The sequence below is a fragment of the Coturnix japonica genome, chromosome 13, assembly GCF_054131305.1.
Source record: "Coturnix japonica strain WE chromosome 13, WE-NBRP24, whole genome shotgun sequence".
NCBI lineage: Eukaryota > Metazoa > Chordata > Aves > Galliformes > Phasianidae > Coturnix > Coturnix japonica.
In genome coordinates this window covers 13,700,334-13,718,969 of record NC_140675.1, presented here as the reverse complement: position 1 = coordinate 13,718,969, position 18,636 = coordinate 13,700,334, and the positions used below count along the sequence as shown (strand labels likewise).

Genomic DNA, 18,636 nt, shown 5'->3' with positions numbered 1-18,636 from the left:
GATGTCCAAGCGCTGACGGTACTCATGTCAGGGCAGGATGGAGTAAAAGCATTGCTGGATACCCACAGCACCTCACCCTTTCATTCCTGGTGCTGTAGGAGGTGTGTGCTTTGGGAGGACCTGTTCACACGAAAGACCTGGGAACTGAGAACATGGCACAGCAGCTGACACAAGCAGCTGGATGCCAAATGCTCTGAACAGTGTGAGTTTCATGGTACAGACGGAACTAATGGCCAAAGATCCAATGTTGTAACAACCTGTTTTTTTTCTAAGCAGTCTTTCAAGGCTGGGCTGGGCTCCCAGGAGCACGTGTGAGTTCTGAGCCTCGCTGCTGAACTCTGCTTTTCCAACGTCAGTTAACTTAAAGCTGGTCATGCTTCTTAAACCTGGCTGCTCATGTGTCAGGAGGACCTCTGTACCCTGATGGGCAGCTAAACAGGATTAGGGTATTGTTAAACAATACTTCTGCTCCAGTGTAGCCAGTCACATTACCAACATGAACAGAAACCTTACCAAGAGAGAGGAAATACAGGCTTCACGGTACTTCTTTTTCAGCTTTATTAAGCTTATAATTCAGGAGGTTTGACTGTTAGGTACATGTGGTTTTTTGACTTTGTGCTACTCAGAAATGATTATAGAGAAGGAGGTAGATAGCAAGTAGAATTTCATGTAAAGTTTTGGCAAGGTGTGATGTGATGGTTGAGTTTTACTTCTAGCTTCTAGTGATACTTGGTACTCTTTGGCCTTTTTGTCCCCACTCTTAATCATCTCCTCTGCCTTTTTATTTGTCTCCATGGTACTTCTTTTAATAGTGTGCTGAGTGTTCAGAGCAGGGTTTACTGTGGAGTTACTGCAGGAGAAGACAAATCAGGACTGGGGTTTTTTTTCCTGGGGTGACCAAGGAAAGGGCTGTCTGAAGGTAGGCAGGTCCCTGAGACCTTTGGCTTTCTTGTCTTGTGAAGACCTGTTAGTGCATGGAGGTGAGCATTGATGGTCTTGCATGAGCTGTCAGAAACAAACCTTCAGTGTCGGGTTCTTGTTGACCCCTCTGGAATTTGTAGGTGTGGGCACAGTACCATCTCAAAAGCCAATAATGTTTATTTTCACATGTTCCCTACTTGTAACCGAATGCTTAAGCAAGCAGAAGTGAGATAACTTGCGTGTGGAACCAAGTCCTGCCTTGTTTATAAAAAGAAATTCTCCAGGTGACATTTAACAACTGTTCTGCAGTCACAGAGCTGGATGTGACCTGCTAATACATTCTTTTGAAGATCTGCCCGAGATAAGGGTCAGCCCTGTCAATTTGAAACTACGCTTGCACTGATAGTAAGTCTGAGGGTGTTGTTCACTTGCTTTCTGAACCAGTGGCCACTTTTACTGCTACACCTTTTGAGTGTGGAGTATGGCCCAAGCACAGGCTGCTGAAGAAGGCCATGCAAGACCGGGCTTAAGCCCAGCAGACATCCTCTGGTTGATAACCAGAACTGCCCCTACTGCCAGGTTGGATAAGGCAGTAGCTATGCCTGTGTCACTCCATTTGCTTCATCTATGCCCAACAACCCATGGCCTGGTACTCATGTCAAGGCCCTGAGCTATGATCAGAAGTTGTCAAAGGAAAAGAGAAGATACCACCTTTGGCAAAACCACAGAGAGCATAAACCGTGTGATGATTAACCTAGGAACAATCTCTCATGTTTTTGGGAACTCAAAATGAAATCTTAAGGAACCATCAGAAATATCTCTGTTTTTCTGCAAAGACATGTTCTTTTCTTACCCCCTGTCTATATCTCAGCTTGTAACCATTCAACCTCCTTGCACGTCATGGTAAACCACATGTAAAAAGGATATAAAATAAGGATGCTGGAGGACAGCTTTCAGAGCTCCTCTCTGCTGCCCTGAGACTCCCCAGCTTGCAAACCTCCCCTCGAACTCAGATCCCATCCTGTGATGTGTGTCTCATCAATGAGACAGATCATATAACTTTTCCTGCCCCAGTTTACCTTCCCTGAAATATGTATAACCTTACCTGACCTAACTTACCTTTCTTTTCTACAAGTAGGCAGCAGCATTTTTAGTCAAGAGCAGCCGGAGCGAGGGCAGGACTGTTCTGCAATGGAAACACTGAGCCATAGTGCAGTGATTGGTCTGATGCCAATGAAATCACAGTTCTCAAGTGTGGATATTTATTTAGTAGTGTTTCCTTGTTTGCATTTTTAGCGAGATAAGGAGAGGAGAAGTTTCACAGAGGCTTAATTCAGCTGCGGGGGAGTCTTCCTTTGTGTGCCAAGTCCTGGTAAGCCTGAGATCTATACAGGGAGGATAAAATAAGAGCTGGGCACAAGCGATGACTGTATCATACCACTGCCTTTGTGGTCTTGAAGCTGCTTATGCCTTAGTTTTCTATTAGTATCTATGTGTGATGCATGCAGTTTGCTTGCTCTTGGGCACATGTTGGGATGGATGGTTTGTCTGTGGTGTGAGCATGTATCTACTGGTCTGGCTCTGCTTTCCCAGTGTGCTCTCTGTCCACCTAATGGAAGATCTGACTTTTCAGGGACAGCCCAAAGCCCCTGTAGTTCTGCATGGAAGCTATAGGGAAGCGCAGTGAGTCTGGGCTGAGCGGGGTGTGTGGTGTGCGTGGTGGAGATGGAATCAGGAGGGATTTACTGCCTGTTGCCACACCTGGCTTAATATGGCAGGAACACATCGACAACCAATTGTACAATTTAGGGTTGCTGAAGAACACCTGAGCCGCCCATGATGGCTCAGTCAGGTTGGGAGAGAAGAGGGTTGTGAATGCACTGACTCATTTTCCCATGGCACAAATGGCATCTTAGACCTGGCCCACTTCTACCCATCCTCTGCAGGTTTCATTGACTGCCCTCCTGCCGTGACCCTTCAGTTGAGTGCTATGAAATTGTGATGCAAAACCAGGCTTCATTCCCCACTTGCTATTGCAGGGAAATTTGAGCATTTGAGAAGAGGAGGTGACACAAAGTCATTGGATTACCTGCAGTTTCAGGAGAGGGATGCTTGCAGGGAGGGAGGAATGCAAGAAGGAAGAGAGGCAGAGAGAGGTCTCCTCATTAATGGCATTGAACTAGAAGTGACTGTTTTTACAGGTGAGCTCTAAAATCCCCCTCACATGCCAATGCAAGGGCAGGCTGCAGGCAATTCTGTATCCACTGGTACCACAGGGCAAGGGGTGACTGGAATCTCTGTAGTTAATGATAGGGAGAGCTCTGCTTCTGGGGTGGTATCTGAGGGTGTGCTAGGCTCCATCTCCTGAAAGACTTGTCCACCTGGTGTGGGCTGCAAATATCTCATTCTGGCTTAGTCATAGCTGCTGCCTGAATTGCTTCATGTTGCTGAGGATATTCAGATAATAGGAATGAAGCACCTGCTCCACATCTTTTCTGGTTAGCGTGAGGGTTATTACTGAATTATGGCATAAAATCTACTTTTCCAGAGTGATGACGCTTTGTAAGAGGCTGTGATGTTCTCCTGTCTGACCATCCATCTGCAAATCTTAACCTCATCTCAAAGCTGTGCTGCCACACATGATTAATGCTCCTATGATGATGGGGCTGTGTCCCCAGGCTGGGTCAGGCTGCCATGTAGAAAGCGCAGGAAAACCTGAAAGAGGCCAAACTGCTGTTCCCGGCCAGTGCTACAAAGTGGTCAGTCTGAACGTGGCATCACATCCAAAAATCCCCTAGATAGAAGCCTATTTCAGGAAGCTGTAGCTCTTACTTATGCTTACTTGAGCAGATACAAAGCCATAGATCAGCTCCAGCCTTATTCGCTGTAATAGTCAGGATGTTGCCAAATACTTGATGCTTCTGCTCAGCCACTTTGTGAATGGAGCTAAGAAAAATAACAGTTTGTTTATAGATGAAAGTTCCTTCTTGCGTTTGTGAACTCTATCCTCATTGGGGGGGTTGCTTGGCACACTCTTTAGCTGCGCATGATTACCTGACCAACACAAGCAGAAAATCCTGACCTCCACCCCCCCCAGTTTCCTCATCATTGGCTGGGGCTCACTGTTGATTTTTCTGCTTTACAGATCCATCCTGTTCTTCCATTTCACCTTCAGATACCCCCCATGAGAAGCAGTGGATCTGGCTGCAGATATAGAGCCATGCTGTGCCATGTGGTCTTTGCTGCCTTCTTCATCGACCCTTTGCTGGACCTGCAGTTCTTCCAGCAGCATGATCAGGGCTCAGCAGCAATATGGGCTTATCTGACCTTCCTTTGTGAGCTGCCTGCTTGCAGTGCTGACCTTCTGAAAGGCACAAGACACCAAAAGCCGTGGTGTTTGAAGCCTGACTGAAGGATCTTCCATCTGTCTCAAGGAGACTTCATTTGGATTTACTGCTGAAGCAGCTTTTTCCTTTGAACTGGGAATCCATGAGTTTGATTATTTATAAAATGATGTGCTTTGAGTTTACATAGAAATGGATGGCTTAGATGGAAGCTGATAAGAGTTGCTTTCATGTTTGGCATCCTCTGGACTTCTAGATCAGAGGAACAATAAGTATGAATCAGTAATCTCGTACAAGTTTCAAAATAGCTGATAAACATATTAAGCGTGCTAAGAAAACCGGGAGTAGGGAGGGAGCTGGGTTTGGGTACGTGGTGGTGCTGTGAGTCAACACCAGCTTTTCTCTGCATTGCCACAAACACATGAGTTGTAGGTGGGTGTGATGGGACAAGCCTGAGCCTGGGACTTAAATGGCTTATGGGGAACCTTCTTTTGAGAAAACATCAATAAAGGGACCCAAGACAGATTTTCACATTTGAGTATGCAGAATTATTCGGTTGCACGCAAAGAAACTGAGTTATTTTGGACAGTTTCTTATCGCTTTGAAGTCTCAGATCCAAGGGTCAGAGAAAAGAAGTCTGAACCAGATGGAAGGCAGTTTAATATCCCTCTCTCGTTAAAATCTGCAGCCGGTCTCATTTTTAGTCTTGCAGATTGTGCTTGCAAGTTCTTGAAGTGCTTCTGGGCTTAGAGTTAGTTGGAGAGAACACTAATTTGGTCCCCATGACTGCTGACACACAGTTCTGGGGAGATAATGAGGACCCATTCCATGTGTTTTTCAGCCTAAGGAGCAGGTCAAATCCATTAAGGATCCATCAGGACCCTTCAGCTCCTGCAGCACGAAGTTACTGCGCAAAGACCCCTTATAACTAAATGCAAGGTCTTAATTGCAAAAAGTAAACAATGTTTTAATTGTACTGGGAAATCCATAAAGTTATGTTCTAGGAATTGTGCAGATTTACTGAGAGAAAGGCTGTTTGTGGTAATAGGGAGATAGTGATCTCAGGGATTACAGTCCTGGAGCTGTGTTCTGTCCCGTGAATGGCAAACAAGTCAAGTTTGGGACATGGGGGGAATGCACTTATTCACTGCTCTTGTCCTGCTCACTTCAAACAGCCACTCTTTGAGATCAGTGTTTCCAATGGTATCCAAGTGAATACCAAGCACTAACAAAAAACCACACTTCTATTTGCACTGTTAAACGTTTGCATCTTCAAGGACTTAAAGGTGTGTCCGGTGCTCCAAATCCATCCTGTAATTTTAGATGTAATTTTCAGAAGCCAGAGACACACCCTGGTTTGCTCAGTGAAAAGCAGCCCTCTATGATCAGGGAGCTGCACACTGAGGACCCTGTGACAGGTGGCTGGGAGGTGAGTGCCGCATTTAACCATCCGAGCAGGTTTGCAAGCTGCTGTCCTCCTCTGCAAAGCAGAGCCCACCAACTGCATTGATAGCAGTGAATCCAGCTTCACTAACACTGAATTCTCTGTGCTTGATTAGGCTGAGCATACACTCAAGTAGTTTCACGTGCTTCGGATCCAGTTTCAGACAGGCTTTATAAAGGTTGTCGATGTCTGTAAATTCACTCGCCAAGGCAGTTATTTGAATGAGCACCTTTCCTATCCAGGTTCAGGGTTTTTTTTTTGCAACTAAGTGTTCTCTATATCTGCTTTTTCTTTGGCTGATAAAAGGTGATTCCTGGTGGGCACAGACACTCTGAAGACCTCTGCAGAAATGCCACCTTTGCAGCTTGGCTTCCTCCTTGTGCTCAGTGAGTATTGCTGCGTGGGGAAGGGTGTCCTGGAAGCTGCGGTTGGGGTAACTCTCAAAAGGGAAGATTGTGCTGAAATACCACCAAGCATTACTTTGGTGGTTGTTTGCAATCCTCAGCCTTTGGTTCACTAGTTTATTACTGAATCCTTGAGGCAAAATATATTCATTTCTGTCATGAACAGAGTGGAAGGGCAGAAGTGGAATCAATTTTCCTCCTGTCATTGCAGAACTGTCTGCTCATTGCTCCTTCTGTTTGAATATACAGAAGGCACTTATTTACAAGGATAGCCTTAGCTGGTTCTGTTTGTATTCCTCTACTTATTCCCCTACTCTCCCTCCTCCCATTCTTTGTGCAGAGGGATTCCAAAGCACTCATTACTTTCCCAAAGTGTCAGCACTTCGTTCTCTCTTCCTTGTCAGATTTGGGATCACCTTTGTAATGAGTGTCAGTGATGATAAAACATGGGCTTATAACATTACAAACAAGCTAATGAGATGCCAGGTGGGGAGCAGCTACATAAAGAGGCTCTCATTTGCTCTGTGGTGGGTTTGGTTATCAGTTTTAAGGAAGGAAAACTAATTAACAGATTGCTTTTTTTCTTCTTTATTTCATTAATTACACAGTTGTTGCTGTTCAAAACTGATCAGCGTGTTGTGGAAACTGATGAAAATCTGTTTTTCCAATTTTATGTTGGTATCCTATACAAGGAGTGAAGTTTGTCCAACAGAATTGCATAGGTTGCCTGAAAGATTTCATGTCTCTTAATGCAATGGTGAGATGAAGCATTTTTTATCATAGAATGAGGATTGTTGTGATAGTGAGTTGAGCTGCTGCAGGATCAGAGAGGCCCCCACCTTCCTCCTTTTCCACATCTCTGAACGCTGCTCTTCCAGTTCAATGGGATTATTTCCATGCTTAAAGATAAACCTACGCCAGGACTTACCGAGACTGGGACCAAAGGGCTTGGATGTGTATTTCCGAGGTCCAAACCCGAGGTGAAGAGGAAGTGATTATTATGGGTAGAAACAGTCTTGGCTTTGTCTGTAAGCAGGGAGGCATGGCCTATGGCTCTTGACTTGTGGTTGTGCTCCTGGTAACTCTTTCAGGACTTTGCCTAAGAGTACAGCTAATATATGGTAGGGTTAGAGGCTAGCACTGTGTTTGGCCAGCTATGGGTATCATTTCTTTGCCTGTTGGTTAGTGACAGTTCTCTATTAATTAAATAATTAGAAAAGGTGTAGCAGCAGTAATCCAGAGAGCTGTTATACTAATTAGGGACTCTTCTCATCCACCCCTACAAGCTATTTTACATCTGGACACACCATGAGAGAAACACTACCTCAGTTGTACCTTGTCAGCCTGCCAGCATCTCCTCGGGTGCCCCAAATCACTGAATCATTGTCTTCTTCTCCCTGCCTCTCATTTCATGTAGCATTTGTTGCATTTACTCGATCTGCTCTGTCATATGGGATCTCCTCCCCTCCCTACCCCCCTTTCTTTTCTATGTGCTAGAGATGCTGAGCTTGGCAGGTTTCTTGTTCTTTACAATAGTAGTGCCAGGGAGAGTTGAGTCCGTGTATGCTGTTTTGGTTTCCTAAGCTGCATTTCACCATATTTCCAACTTCCTGGTATCGGCTGGAAAAAAAAACAAACAACAAGTTGACATTAAGAAGAGTGCAAAAGTTGAGAAATAAAGTATAGAGAGCCGTGGAGAACCTGCACGGACCTGCCAAGAGCCAACAGCAACAGCCTGATTTCATTTAGTAAATCCCTGCCAAGCTCTCAGACGAGGCTGGAGTGATGGCTGTCATACAGTGGCATGGCCTGCATTGTGTGCAGTTCTGCAGCATAGGATGGTTTTAATCCATTCAAGGATTTAGCTGGAGATGTGTGAAACACAATGCAGGCTTGGCTACAATTGATGTTTCCATGTCGATGCTGTAAGAAGCAGGAAGAAGCAGCAAAGCTGGAAGCATCATGAATGTGTAAGCACTGGGCTGATCACTTACCTTGATCCTGTCATGACACATGAGAGATACTGAACAAAGAAGTCCTGGAGAGAAGGAACATTCCAAGAGTGTTTTCTGCCTCTTTCCCTGCCCTTCCTTCTTTGGGAGGAAAAAGGCTCTGAGCAGATAAAGGAGTAGTACCTCAAGTCTGCTTGTCAGACAGCTGTCAAAAGTCAGGATGAGGAGAAGGTCTGACATTTGATTCTGTGAAATGCTGTGTCAAGAACGACTAACAGAATGATATAGGGAGATGACTGATGTTTGGGATCTGCTAAGCCAGATGGGGATTGTGAGAATGAACCTCTGTCCTGAATATGCTGCTAAAAATCACATTGTCTTTCAGGTTGGCTGGGAGCTGGCGCAGCTCCTGCTGGGACATACCTGGTAAGACAAACTCTGAGTCTGAAATATGTCTTTGCTTGCAAAGTATGTTTGGGTTACTCGTCAGTGTGATTCCTCCTGGTAGCAGTGCAGTGATGGAAATCAATTGCCACAAACCAATGTCTGCACTTTATGAGGTGGGCTAACTGTCCTTCCTTGTCCCTCAGTGATGGGTGTAGTGGGTGGGGATGGTTTCTCCAGGTCTTTGCAGGACTTCAGTGCACACACATCATCAGGCAGTACAAGGAGGGTGACACCCACTGACCACACTCAGATCCTGGGAGCAGTCCATCCCATTGGTTCTAATACCTGAGTGACTTTCCAGCTGGTTGGAGTACAGAGCCAATACTGATCTCAGTTTTGCAGATGGAAGTTCCCAAGCATAGCAGGGGAGAAGCCCTTGGTGTAGGTACTTGGGTGTTTCAAGCCAGATTCAAGTATGAATTTGTTGTACGTCCATACTTCTCTGTATGAAATGATCACAAATAACACTGTACTACCATTGTAACTGCAGAATGTGGTTCTCTCTTTTCTCTCTCTCTCCTTGCTCAGTGCTCCAGCCCCGCTCTCAATGGTGAGTCTCCTACCCAGTAATCTCCCTAAGATTCAAAGGTGGCTCTTTATACGTATTCCTGTCACACTTCTTTTCTCTCTCTTTTTTGGGAAAACAGAAACTGCTGTGTGTGCTTCAGTGAGAAGGTACGTGAACCATCAGCAAATGATTTTGGTGACGTTTCCCTTGGAAGTGCTGCTGTTCTGTTGGGGACGTTGCTTTGGGTGGTGGGCAGCCTCTGAAACCAGAGGTAGCACCTCTCTCCCTGCAGAGGTCCGGGGATGCCTGTGGGCAGGGAGGGTCCTGGTTTTGCTCTGCTGAATAGTGAAGGGAAAATGGGACTCTGTGCTGTGCAAAGAAAGGGGTAAATCCCTGGTGTGTCAGCCAGCCAGCCTGACATGGGCAGGATTTACTGCTCCTGGGATCCTTGTGTTGGTGCTGAGCCTGGCTTAGCTGGTGATGGGGGCCTGAAATGCATACAGTGCTTCAAGCCTTGCATTCATTTGATTTCCACCTAAGGGTAAGCAGTTTATAAGTACATTCTTCCTGTGCCAGCAGATAATTCTCATCATTTGAGTTGTTTGTTTGCCCTTCTGCATTTGTTATTTGGGCTGTGTGAGCTGTGAGCATCCTTTGGAAAAAGAGGGAAGATCAGAATCACTGCCTATCAGATTGTCAGCTTCTCCTCCTGGTGTCCCACTTGCAGCCTCCCAGACAGATTTATTTGCTACCTGAGCCCCTCTACAGTGAGTAACCTGAGCAGGGATGATACTTTGAGCTTGGACCAGAAGATCAGTAAGAGCTGCACCTTGAACACAACGCTTGGAAGAATAAAGGGGAAAGGAGCTGCCTCCTCCCTGACAGCAGAGGAACTGCAGGTAATCTGCCCAGCCCTGTGACTCAGTTTTCATTCAAGTTTGTGATGACTGAGGGTTTAGTTCTCATGCCTCCTTTTTTGTGCAGCCCTAGAACGAATCTTGCTGTGGTTTATTTTGTGTTGTCTGGCTCATGCTTTCTGATAGGCAAAGTCTCATTGGAAAAAGTCCACAAACAGGCTTAATCACACAAATTTGAGGGAGAAAATCCAGCCATTTAAGGCACCCGAAGGCTGTAGAACCCAGTAGGCCCACATCATTACTCTTCTGACTTTCTTTTTCTGAATGTGTGGGATCTTTACAGGTTGTATCTTCTTTGGTGAGGAATGTTGACCATTTCACTCCTCCAATGCTGAGAGTGTTGGGCCGGATTGCTGTCGGGCTGTCTGTATCTGACATTGAAAATAAGATCAGTGGAGAAGACCTTCGAGCATCCATTCCTACCCTGGGTAAAGTTCGTGGCTGGAATGCTGACCAGTCCAGTGCTATTATCAACAAACTGCTCAGCTCTGGCTATCAGGTATGAAAGATGAAATCCACCAATGCACCTTAGACCTGGCAGAGCTAGTTGCAAGCGAGTGCTATTTTGCTTTTCACATACTCATGCCTGTGCATATTACCTTTCAGATTTCTTCTGGACAGAGCCTGGCAAAGCTAGGGAGCTTGGTGTCTGGCCTCAGGAGCAGCACGCTTCGAAGCCTGCCTCCAGAAGTGATCTTGGAAGCCATTAAGTTGCCTGAGTTTGTTCAGCAAATAGAGGCCCTGCCCTCTCCTCTAAAAAGGATACTTGTGGAAAAGGTGAAATAGTTTTTCTCTCTATGGATGTCATACATTAGCAAAGCTCCAGTGACTCACAACCAAGAACGCTGGTTACCTGGGGGCAGGCACTGACACATACCTGCACACAAGGACAAGATTCCCTCTGGGCTGTTTGTCATTGCTAACCAGAGCATGAGACAGGACAGGTATCCCCAATCCCTGTCACTGTGCCAGTGTGGATGTCCTTGGCTGCCAACCAGTGTGCTCTGATGAGCCTCTTAGGGCCTGGGGCAGAAGAGACAGTTTTCTGGTCACCACTGACTTGATACGAAGCTTCCAAGAAAATATTATTGCCATTGTTTGAAATAAGAATGTGTTTGATGTATATGTCAAATGGGTAATCATTTGTAACATTAGATTTTTTACAAGTAGGCATTTAATTTTGTTGTGGTTTCTTTCAGATTTCCTCCAGTGTAGGCAATCCGGCTGACCTGGTTAAACTTACCCCTGCTGCTCTGGCCACTTACATTCCAAAATCATTGCTTATTTTTGAGGACGAGAAGCTCAACATTGAGGATCTCAACAGTAAAATGTGGACCCGAGAACAGGTAATATTTGTAGGTTTCAGCCCTCACTGTCACTCTTGGACACTGCAGAGCTATGAGTCCACTCTGAAAATCTACCTGCAAATAGATGTGAGTGTTGTGGAAGAGCACAGTAAACTCCTGACAATCTGCCTTTGCTCTACAGGCTGCCATGTTTTTCAGAGATGTGATAAAGACAGAGCCTGACTTCAGCAGGTAGCGTTTGTCTGCTCTCCTTCCATTTTCCATGTTTGCTTGGCTTGTTTTCTCTCTGTTTCTTTTGTCATATATGACTGATCCATCTTTTTAAATCTATAACAAAAGACAGGAAAATACCATGCAGACAACAAGCGTGTAGAGCCAAGGTCTACCACAGTGTCAGCTGTGAGATGCACCTATGAGCCAGACTTGCTTTCTAAAACAATGCTGCTGGCTCAGACTGCAGTTGGGAACCTTGCTTCTTGGCAAAGCATTTCTAATCAGACAACGTGTCAGTCTTATGTAGTGCTATTCCAAGAATTACATTTAGTGGGACTGACATGTCTTTTTGTCAGTTCTTGTATCTGAGATGAAAAATGATGAAAGCCTTGACACGTATCTGGAAGAGCAATAGATCTGATGTGTCATGCTGCTTTCACAGCATCAGTTTTTCCCAGGTCATGAGACTGTCTGCTGTGATGAGGATCTGTATGGCTCTGTTTCAGTTTTGATATGTGACATATGCAGAAAGCACATCTGATCTTGTGCTTCAGTGCAGCAGTATCGCTTGGGGTGGAGAATTTGGCCCTGCAGTTCTACTTCCAGCACAATCTCTAGATTATGTTTATGTAAGCAGTGATGGCTTCTTGATCTCCCACTAAAGTCAAGACTAACGATGTTGTCTGGATGAAGTTTGGAGAGCCTTAAGCTGTGGGGAGGTTTATGGTTATACACAGGGGATCATCACTGATGATCATCACTGAAATCCTCTGTGCCCCCTCTGATTTGCTTTTTGTAAACCTTCAGGCTTTCCCAGTCAGTCCTTCGAGGCTTCACATGTGCAGTTGCCAATGAAATGGAACCAGAGAAAGCTCAGGAGCTGGCCAAAGTCATGAAGAGGAAGAATGTCAAGTTAGGAGCAGACCAGGTCAGTTCTTGTATTCCAGAATGCCCTTTGGTATTGCAGTGGAGATACTAATCAGAATTGTTTAGCAAGAACAAAAGGTTTTCAGCTGAAGGGACTGGAACAAATGCAACTGGTCCTGGTCTCAGGTGCACAGGTTTGGATTTTTCCAAAGTCAAAACCCCTTTGGTTAGGATTCTCAGGTCTGATTTATCTCTTTCTTTCCTTCTTTGGAGCACAGTAAAATCTTCATTATTTTCCCCCCTATATTATTATGCTGTTTTCCTTTTCTGCTATGAACTCTGGTGTGCTTTCAGCTGAGTTGCTTAGTGAAGATGGTGACGCTGCGTGGGATTCCCAAGGACTTGGACAGTTATCCTAAAGACCTGCTGCTATTTTTAAGGTAAACGTGCCATCATTTTTCATGTTGTTGCTTTAGTCCTTAATGAGAAGAGACGTTATTTTATAAGCCAGCTAGTAAGGACTAGTTAATGGTTGATATATATTTCTGATTTGATCAGGCATTCTTACAGGAAAATAAAGATTGCAGAAAGCTTTTGATACCTTTCAGATTTAACTAGCTCTTGTATTAGTAAAACAGTATGAAGCTGCTACAGAATATATGTTGAGCCTTGAACCTGACTGTCTGTTTGGTATCATTCAGCAGAACTCACAGAGTATTTGTCTTCCTAGTCCTTCAGACTATGCAGCAACAGGAAGCTGTAAGCAGTACTTTGCTAATGTTGGGAAAGCAAATCTTGATCTTCTGCAAAGAGAGTCATCAGAGCGCCAACAACTGCTGCTGGAAGCCTTAACATGCTTGGTATGTGGGCAGGGGACAACTCTGCTCAAGGCTGGGGAGAGATTGGGGATTCAGCTGTCAGAAGGAGGAAAAATGCTCTTGTGCAGTGGTATCCAGTTCTACTTAATCTCTCTGTCTTGTGTTACTTCAGAAAATCCCAGGCACACAAGTAAACAAGGAAAATGCAAAGATTCTGGGTCGTCTGGTCTGTGACCTGGGTGAAGAATACATTAGAAGTTCTGCTGGGACTTTGTTGAAGGAATTAAGCCAGTGTGAATCATTCCTGCCTGACCAAGAAGAGGCTATTAGGAGCGTGATCAGCAGCGGCAACACTACATTTGGGTATGGATTTTTGCTGATGCTCAGGGGAAAACTCTGACCTAAAAAAACCCTTGTCCTGTTGAGACCTGAGTGAACTGCAGCTGACCAGCCTGATCATACACTTGAATAATTCACTGCTTTTGAATTTCAAGTTGTTTCATTTGAATGTCTTTCAGCTCATAAGTTTGGCTGGAATTCTACTGAAAAATACACAGTCATTTCTGTCTCTCGTGCTGTAGTTACAGAAGCCTTTTCTCTGGTCTGTTTTTCAGTATCCAAACTTCTCTGAGATGTTTCTGATGAACACAAAAGGGCTCATCAGATTCTGGCTTCCAGAAAACATTCTGCTTCCACCTCTCTGACTTTCAGATGCTTGATAAATCCCTGCCTATACCTAAGAGACATTGTCCAGAAGGGCAAAATGTTTTACTTCCTTGTGTCAAATGCTCCAAGGCACTGAATTGGCAACTGTTTATTTCACACTTAGAAAATTGTTAAATGCCATTTTCCCATATAGCTGCCTTGATTTGTGTTACTAACAGTTGCTTCTGATCCACTGGCATAAAGTCTTCTGTGACAGAAAGACATTGAGAAGTTTTCTTAACGTGCTGTGCTACATGGACATAATAGACATAATGCTGCCATCTTTTATGTTGTTTTCCTATCTTTTTGGAAACTGATCCCTGTCAATTTCTGTCTGCAGGCCTCCTCAAGTCTGGTCAGCGTCTACCTTGAATGAGCTCACTGGGTTGATTCCTGCATTGGATCACAGCATCTGGCAGAAGGTCCCTAAGGTGGGTTACTCAAGTTTAGGCAGTCAGAAATCTGCCTTTGTCTGACCAAGGAGAGGTCTCCAGGCTTATAGCAGAAGTCTTCTGCCCATAGTATTTCAGTGCTGAAGTTTCACTGTGAGTTGCAACCTAATATGTTGATGATCTGCCTAATGCTGCAGAATCTCCCTGATGGAGTATTTATTTTCTTTGCAGAACGTTCTGACTCTTTGGCTGAAGAACTTTGCACGTGATTCACGTCTCTCTAGAGCACAGCTGGCCACCATTGTTGAAGAACTCTTGCCTTCTAGGCAGAAGCGTGATGTTGGTATGGGAGCTTTCTCTGGTCCATAATGGCAACATTCCTTTTGTATTGGGATTGATCTTAGTGCTTGTGAGCTTCCTTGAATATGCCTAAATTAAGCTGTGAAACACTTGGTGATGGGATGTCCAGGAGGAGGGTGGAACAATGACTGAATACTCGTCTGTCTCCAGAGATGGAGCACTCAGAGCTTGAAGGAAAAGCATTTAACTCTAGGCAATAGTGTTAGTGTATTTAATCCTTCCTTCAGCAGGTTGCCCAGATGACCTGAGGATAACGGAGGAAGTTCTTAATGATGATCTGATGCCTATTTATTATACACCTGAGGAGCTGCGTGCTTGCCTGAAGAACGTCTCTCTGAAGAATGACTTCCCTCATATCCTGACCTATCCCTTCAGTAATGAGCAATTGGCTGTGCTGAAGGAGAAGCTGGATGAGGTAATGTCAGGCTGATGAATGCCAAATTATCTACTGATGAGATTACTCAGGGACTTGTTCAGTTGAGTTTCAGTGTCTCCAAGGACTGAAACTCCACCACCTCTCTGTTCCTCTTCTGGCGTTTAACCACTTTAATGTGAAAATGTATTTTAATACCCAATCAGAATTTTCTTTGCATCTTGGCCTTTATCCTTTCGCTGTGCATCTCTGAGAAGAGTGTGCCTCCATCCTCCCTTAGTCTTCCAGAAGGTAAAGACAGTAATAAAATCCTCTTCTAGCCTTCTTTTGGTCAGACTGAAAAACCCAATTCCTTCAGCTCCTCTACCTCACTTCCTATGTTGTGCCTCCAGCCTTTCAACCAGCATGGACTGCTGCTAGACTTCCTGGTGTTTGTTAGACTTTGGCAAAGTATTTCATCAGGGAACCCAACGCTGTTTGTAGATGAGATCTTGCAGGAGCCAAATGGAGGGGAATAATCACTTGCCTTGACCTGCAGACTGTGTATGCTCAATCATTCTGCTGCTCCAGATCCTCACTGAATCAATTCACACTGCTGTAGGTTTTCTTCCCACACTGGAGCCTCCTTCCCTCAGCTTTCATGCAGAAAAATGACAGATACACTCATTTAATCTCACTGGCTTTTGTTTTCATTCCTTGCAGAGACTTTTAAGGCTTTTCCACATTAATCTTGCAGAGAACACAGGCATGATAACAGGTGTTCATAGCAATACCAACTGTCTTTCCACAGACATATCCTGATGGATATCCTGACAGTCTGCTCCCCAGACTGGGCCTCCTTGCTTCTTTAATCACCGCGGAGGATATTAGCAAATGGAAGATAACTTCAGCTGACATGCTGGCTGCCTTGCTAGAGCTTGACCTCCAAGATGAACAGGTGGGGATTTGAGTTTGCTTTCCTGCCCAGATTTGCTTCCTGGTTTGAGAGCTGCTGCTTTAGGACCAGCTTAGTGGCTTCTTAAGATAATTGGCCCATCCTTGAGGTGCAAACAAGTAGATTTAAAACAATTCAGTTTTATTTTTGTAAGTATCACATTTGTTTTTCTTTTAAAGATGAAATCATGAATGAAACTAACTTTTGAAACAAATTGTGTTTCTAGGCTGCTTCTGTGATCAGTCGATATGTTGCCTTGGGAAATCCCTTGAATGCCACGGCACTGGATGCAATTAATAAGAAGTACTTGTGCGTTCTGAATGAGACTTTGCTGAATATGATAGACCCCAACAGCCTGAAGTGAGTCAAACATTGCAATGCTCTCAGCTTTAATAATAAGAACTTTTATCTTCCTAAATCATCATCATCATCTTTTTGGTTTTGTTTTTTTTTATTGCAGGCTGGCATCCCTGGATCCTTCAGCCTGTTCACAGCTTACAAAAAACATCCTGTATGTTAAAGCAAAACGTGCTTTCTCAGACCAGCACTATTTACGTTCCTACTATACGCTTATTGAGCCTTACCTGGGTATGTAAAATAACAGTATGTCACAGGGAAAGAGGAACAAATACTGTCTTAAGATCTGGGTTTCTGGGGTGGGTAAGATCTGCTGAGTGCCTTAGAAATCCAGCTGCCAATGCTTAGTGCTTATCTCACAGCCATTCCCCATGTCACAAAATAGATTTTCCCTGTTAACCCATGAATTTATTCACAGCCACAGGGAACCCCTTCTTACCCACTCCATCTGGCCATTGATGCAGATTGGTTTGATGGCCAACATCATTAAACCTTGCAGCTAAAGGAACTATATCATTTGTGTGAGGGCTGATCTGCATGCATTGAGTAAAACTTCCTCTTTATGGTCACAGGAGGTGCTCCTGGTGTGGATATCAAATCTCTGAGCAAGGACAATGTGAACATGAATGTTGATACACTGGTGAATTTGAGGAGAGATGCTTTGATGGTAAGCTGAGTGTTGACATCGATCACCTCCTTGTGTTTGTGTCACACGAGGTGGTTGTTTCTGGTCATGTTGTCTGTTGTTTTAAAACAGATCCTTGACTGGGGGGTGGTATTGTCATTCCTGCATTTACATCTGTGAGTCTTGTTTGATTTCTCCTAGAGCCTGACACCTACTGAGGTGAAGGACTTGCTGGGAATAAATCTACCTGGTCTGTCAAATTGGCGGAACAGGTCTCCCATCCAGGAATGGGCCCAAAGACAAAAGCAAACAGAACTGGATAAACTGGGTGTTGGACTCACAGGAGGAACACAAGAAGGCTATATGAACGTCGTCCCGCCAAAGTTTCAGCGTATGTAGTGTGTTAGGGCTTCTGACTGTTGTGCTTTAAGTATTTAGTTTTGGGTTACAGTAAGGAGAATAAATGCCTTGTGGAAGTGAGGTGCTTTAGGTTGCCTGTAAAATAGAACTGAGCACGCCAAGCTCTCAGCCATGCTTGTGCCAAGGCCTTAGAAAGTTCTGCTACCTGCTTATGTGTCTGAGAGAGGAGAGACTGTTGGTCTGGGCTATTGCAGGTCTTTTTCACTGGCGTTTGCCACTTCCTATCCACCCAGCCCCCTAGAATGCATTGGGTAGTGCTCACCTGTACCATTCACCTACCAGCATGGAGGGGCAGCAAATCCAATTCTGCAGAGGAACCTTATGCCTTACAGCAATTTTTAAGTCCAAGATGAGGAACAGTCCTGTATTCTCACTGAAAGGATCCGTGTTAGCTGAGCAGCTCTACTGAATGAGCACTTCCACAGCACCCTGCTCTACTGTGTGTTGGATTTGGTCTTTGACTTGATTTGATTAGGGTTGGCTGGGTATTGGTTAGAGAGCCCTAGTCAAAATGCCAGAGATCTTCCCTGGATGGGGCAGAAAAGGATCTTTTCCCCTCAGAGGAATGGCTCAATTGTTGGTTTCTTTTCACTAATGCTCTCTTTTTCCTCTAGCACCATCCTCAGCCCCTCTTGGTACCGTGGCCATGATGCTCCACCTTCTGCCTGCTCTGCTTCTCAGTTTCCTGATGATGTCGATCTGGTCTTGAAAATCTTCCCTTGGATACAGCACAATGAGGTGGACCAGTGTGTGACCTGCTCAGAGCCTGCTGGGGACAGCTGGACCATGGGGTGAGGGGTGCTCAGTGTGAGCAGGCAGCCGCTGTGTGGCTCTGTGCTCATTGCTGGATACTTTTCTCTTTCAAATCAATAGAAAAAAAGATTAGTTTCTATTCTATTGGAACTGAAGCTTTCGGACAATTCAGAGCAGGATCTCTTTTAGCCTTTTGTACAAACCAAGCCAATGTAGCACGCATCCCTTTTACTGCAATGCAGCCGCTCTCAATATTTTACCGTGCAACCGTGGTGGGTTTAGGGGTGAGCAAATCTGCTGTTCTGCATGTTACTGATTGCATTTCTCAGAACCTGATCTCTCGGCACTGCCAGGACCTCTGAGTGGGAGTAAAGCTTTCCAGCTGGTTCTAAAGAAATTGTGGAGCTAAGTAAAAATGCCAGAAGCAAAATGGGAACTGCTGTTGTCTTCATTCACGCTGTCTGCACTGCAGTGGCTGTGGGTACTAGATCAAATTAAATGGCCAAGAAACTCAGACGTGTCTGCTGGTTTTCTTTGGTACTGACTACTCCAAACTAAGGGCTGAGGCTGTTCTC

The 18,636-nt window shown here is 44.8% G+C and overlaps 1 protein-coding gene and 1 long non-coding RNA gene across 4 annotated transcripts; both read left to right on the top strand.

Moving 5' to 3' along the window:
- Nucleotides 1-2,179: 2,179 nt before the first annotated feature.
- On the top strand, nt 2,180-4,796 carry LOC146758692 (uncharacterized). Its single transcript, XR_014933832.1, has 3 exons — nt 2,180-2,293; nt 2,961-3,122; nt 4,067-4,796. It is a non-coding gene; the product is annotated as an uncharacterized LOC146758692 (long non-coding RNA).
- Nucleotides 4,797-5,594: 798 nt separating this feature from the next.
- On the top strand, nt 5,595-18,575 carry LOC107320553 (mesothelin-like). Of its 3 annotated transcripts, XM_085513982.1 has the most exons (23): nt 5,595-5,694; nt 6,016-6,095; nt 8,451-8,491; nt 9,041-9,062; nt 9,160-9,187; nt 9,748-9,919; nt 10,221-10,436; nt 10,544-10,714; nt 11,137-11,283; nt 11,426-11,475; nt 12,265-12,385; nt 12,679-12,764; nt 13,055-13,184; nt 13,315-13,505; nt 14,188-14,278; nt 14,471-14,582; nt 14,827-15,014; nt 15,763-15,909; nt 16,133-16,266; nt 16,367-16,494; nt 16,836-16,930; nt 17,090-17,279; nt 17,923-18,575. In XM_085513982.1, the coding sequence occupies exons 2-23, from the start codon at nt 6,059-6,061 to the stop codon at nt 18,015-18,017; spliced, it is 2,592 nt and encodes an 863-aa protein (XP_085370108.1). In that variant the 5' UTR covers nt 5,595-5,694; nt 6,016-6,058; the 3' UTR covers nt 18,018-18,575. The 3 variants fall into 3 exon arrangements, with proteins under 3 accessions (XP_085370108.1, XP_085370109.1, XP_085370107.1); XM_085513983.1 differs by lacking the exon at nt 5,595-5,694 and having other exon boundaries at nt 5,909-6,095; nt 14,830-15,014; XM_085513981.1 differs by lacking the exon at nt 5,595-5,694 and having other exon boundaries at nt 5,922-6,095.
- Nucleotides 18,576-18,636: the final 61 nt, after the last annotated feature.

Excerpts from the sequence above, each read along its gene's own strand:
- LOC107320553 (XM_085513982.1), top strand. The coding sequence starts at position 6,059 with ATGCCACCTTTGCAGCTTGGCTTCCTCCTTGTGCTCA. Across the intron at positions 9,063-9,159 it reads CTCCAGCCCCGCTCTCAATG|AAACTGCTGTGTGTGCTTCA; the intron begins GTGAGTCTCCTA and ends TTGGGAAAACAG. Across the intron at positions 9,920-10,220 it reads TGACAGCAGAGGAACTGCAG|GTTGTATCTTCTTTGGTGAG; the intron begins GTAATCTGCCCA and ends GGATCTTTACAG.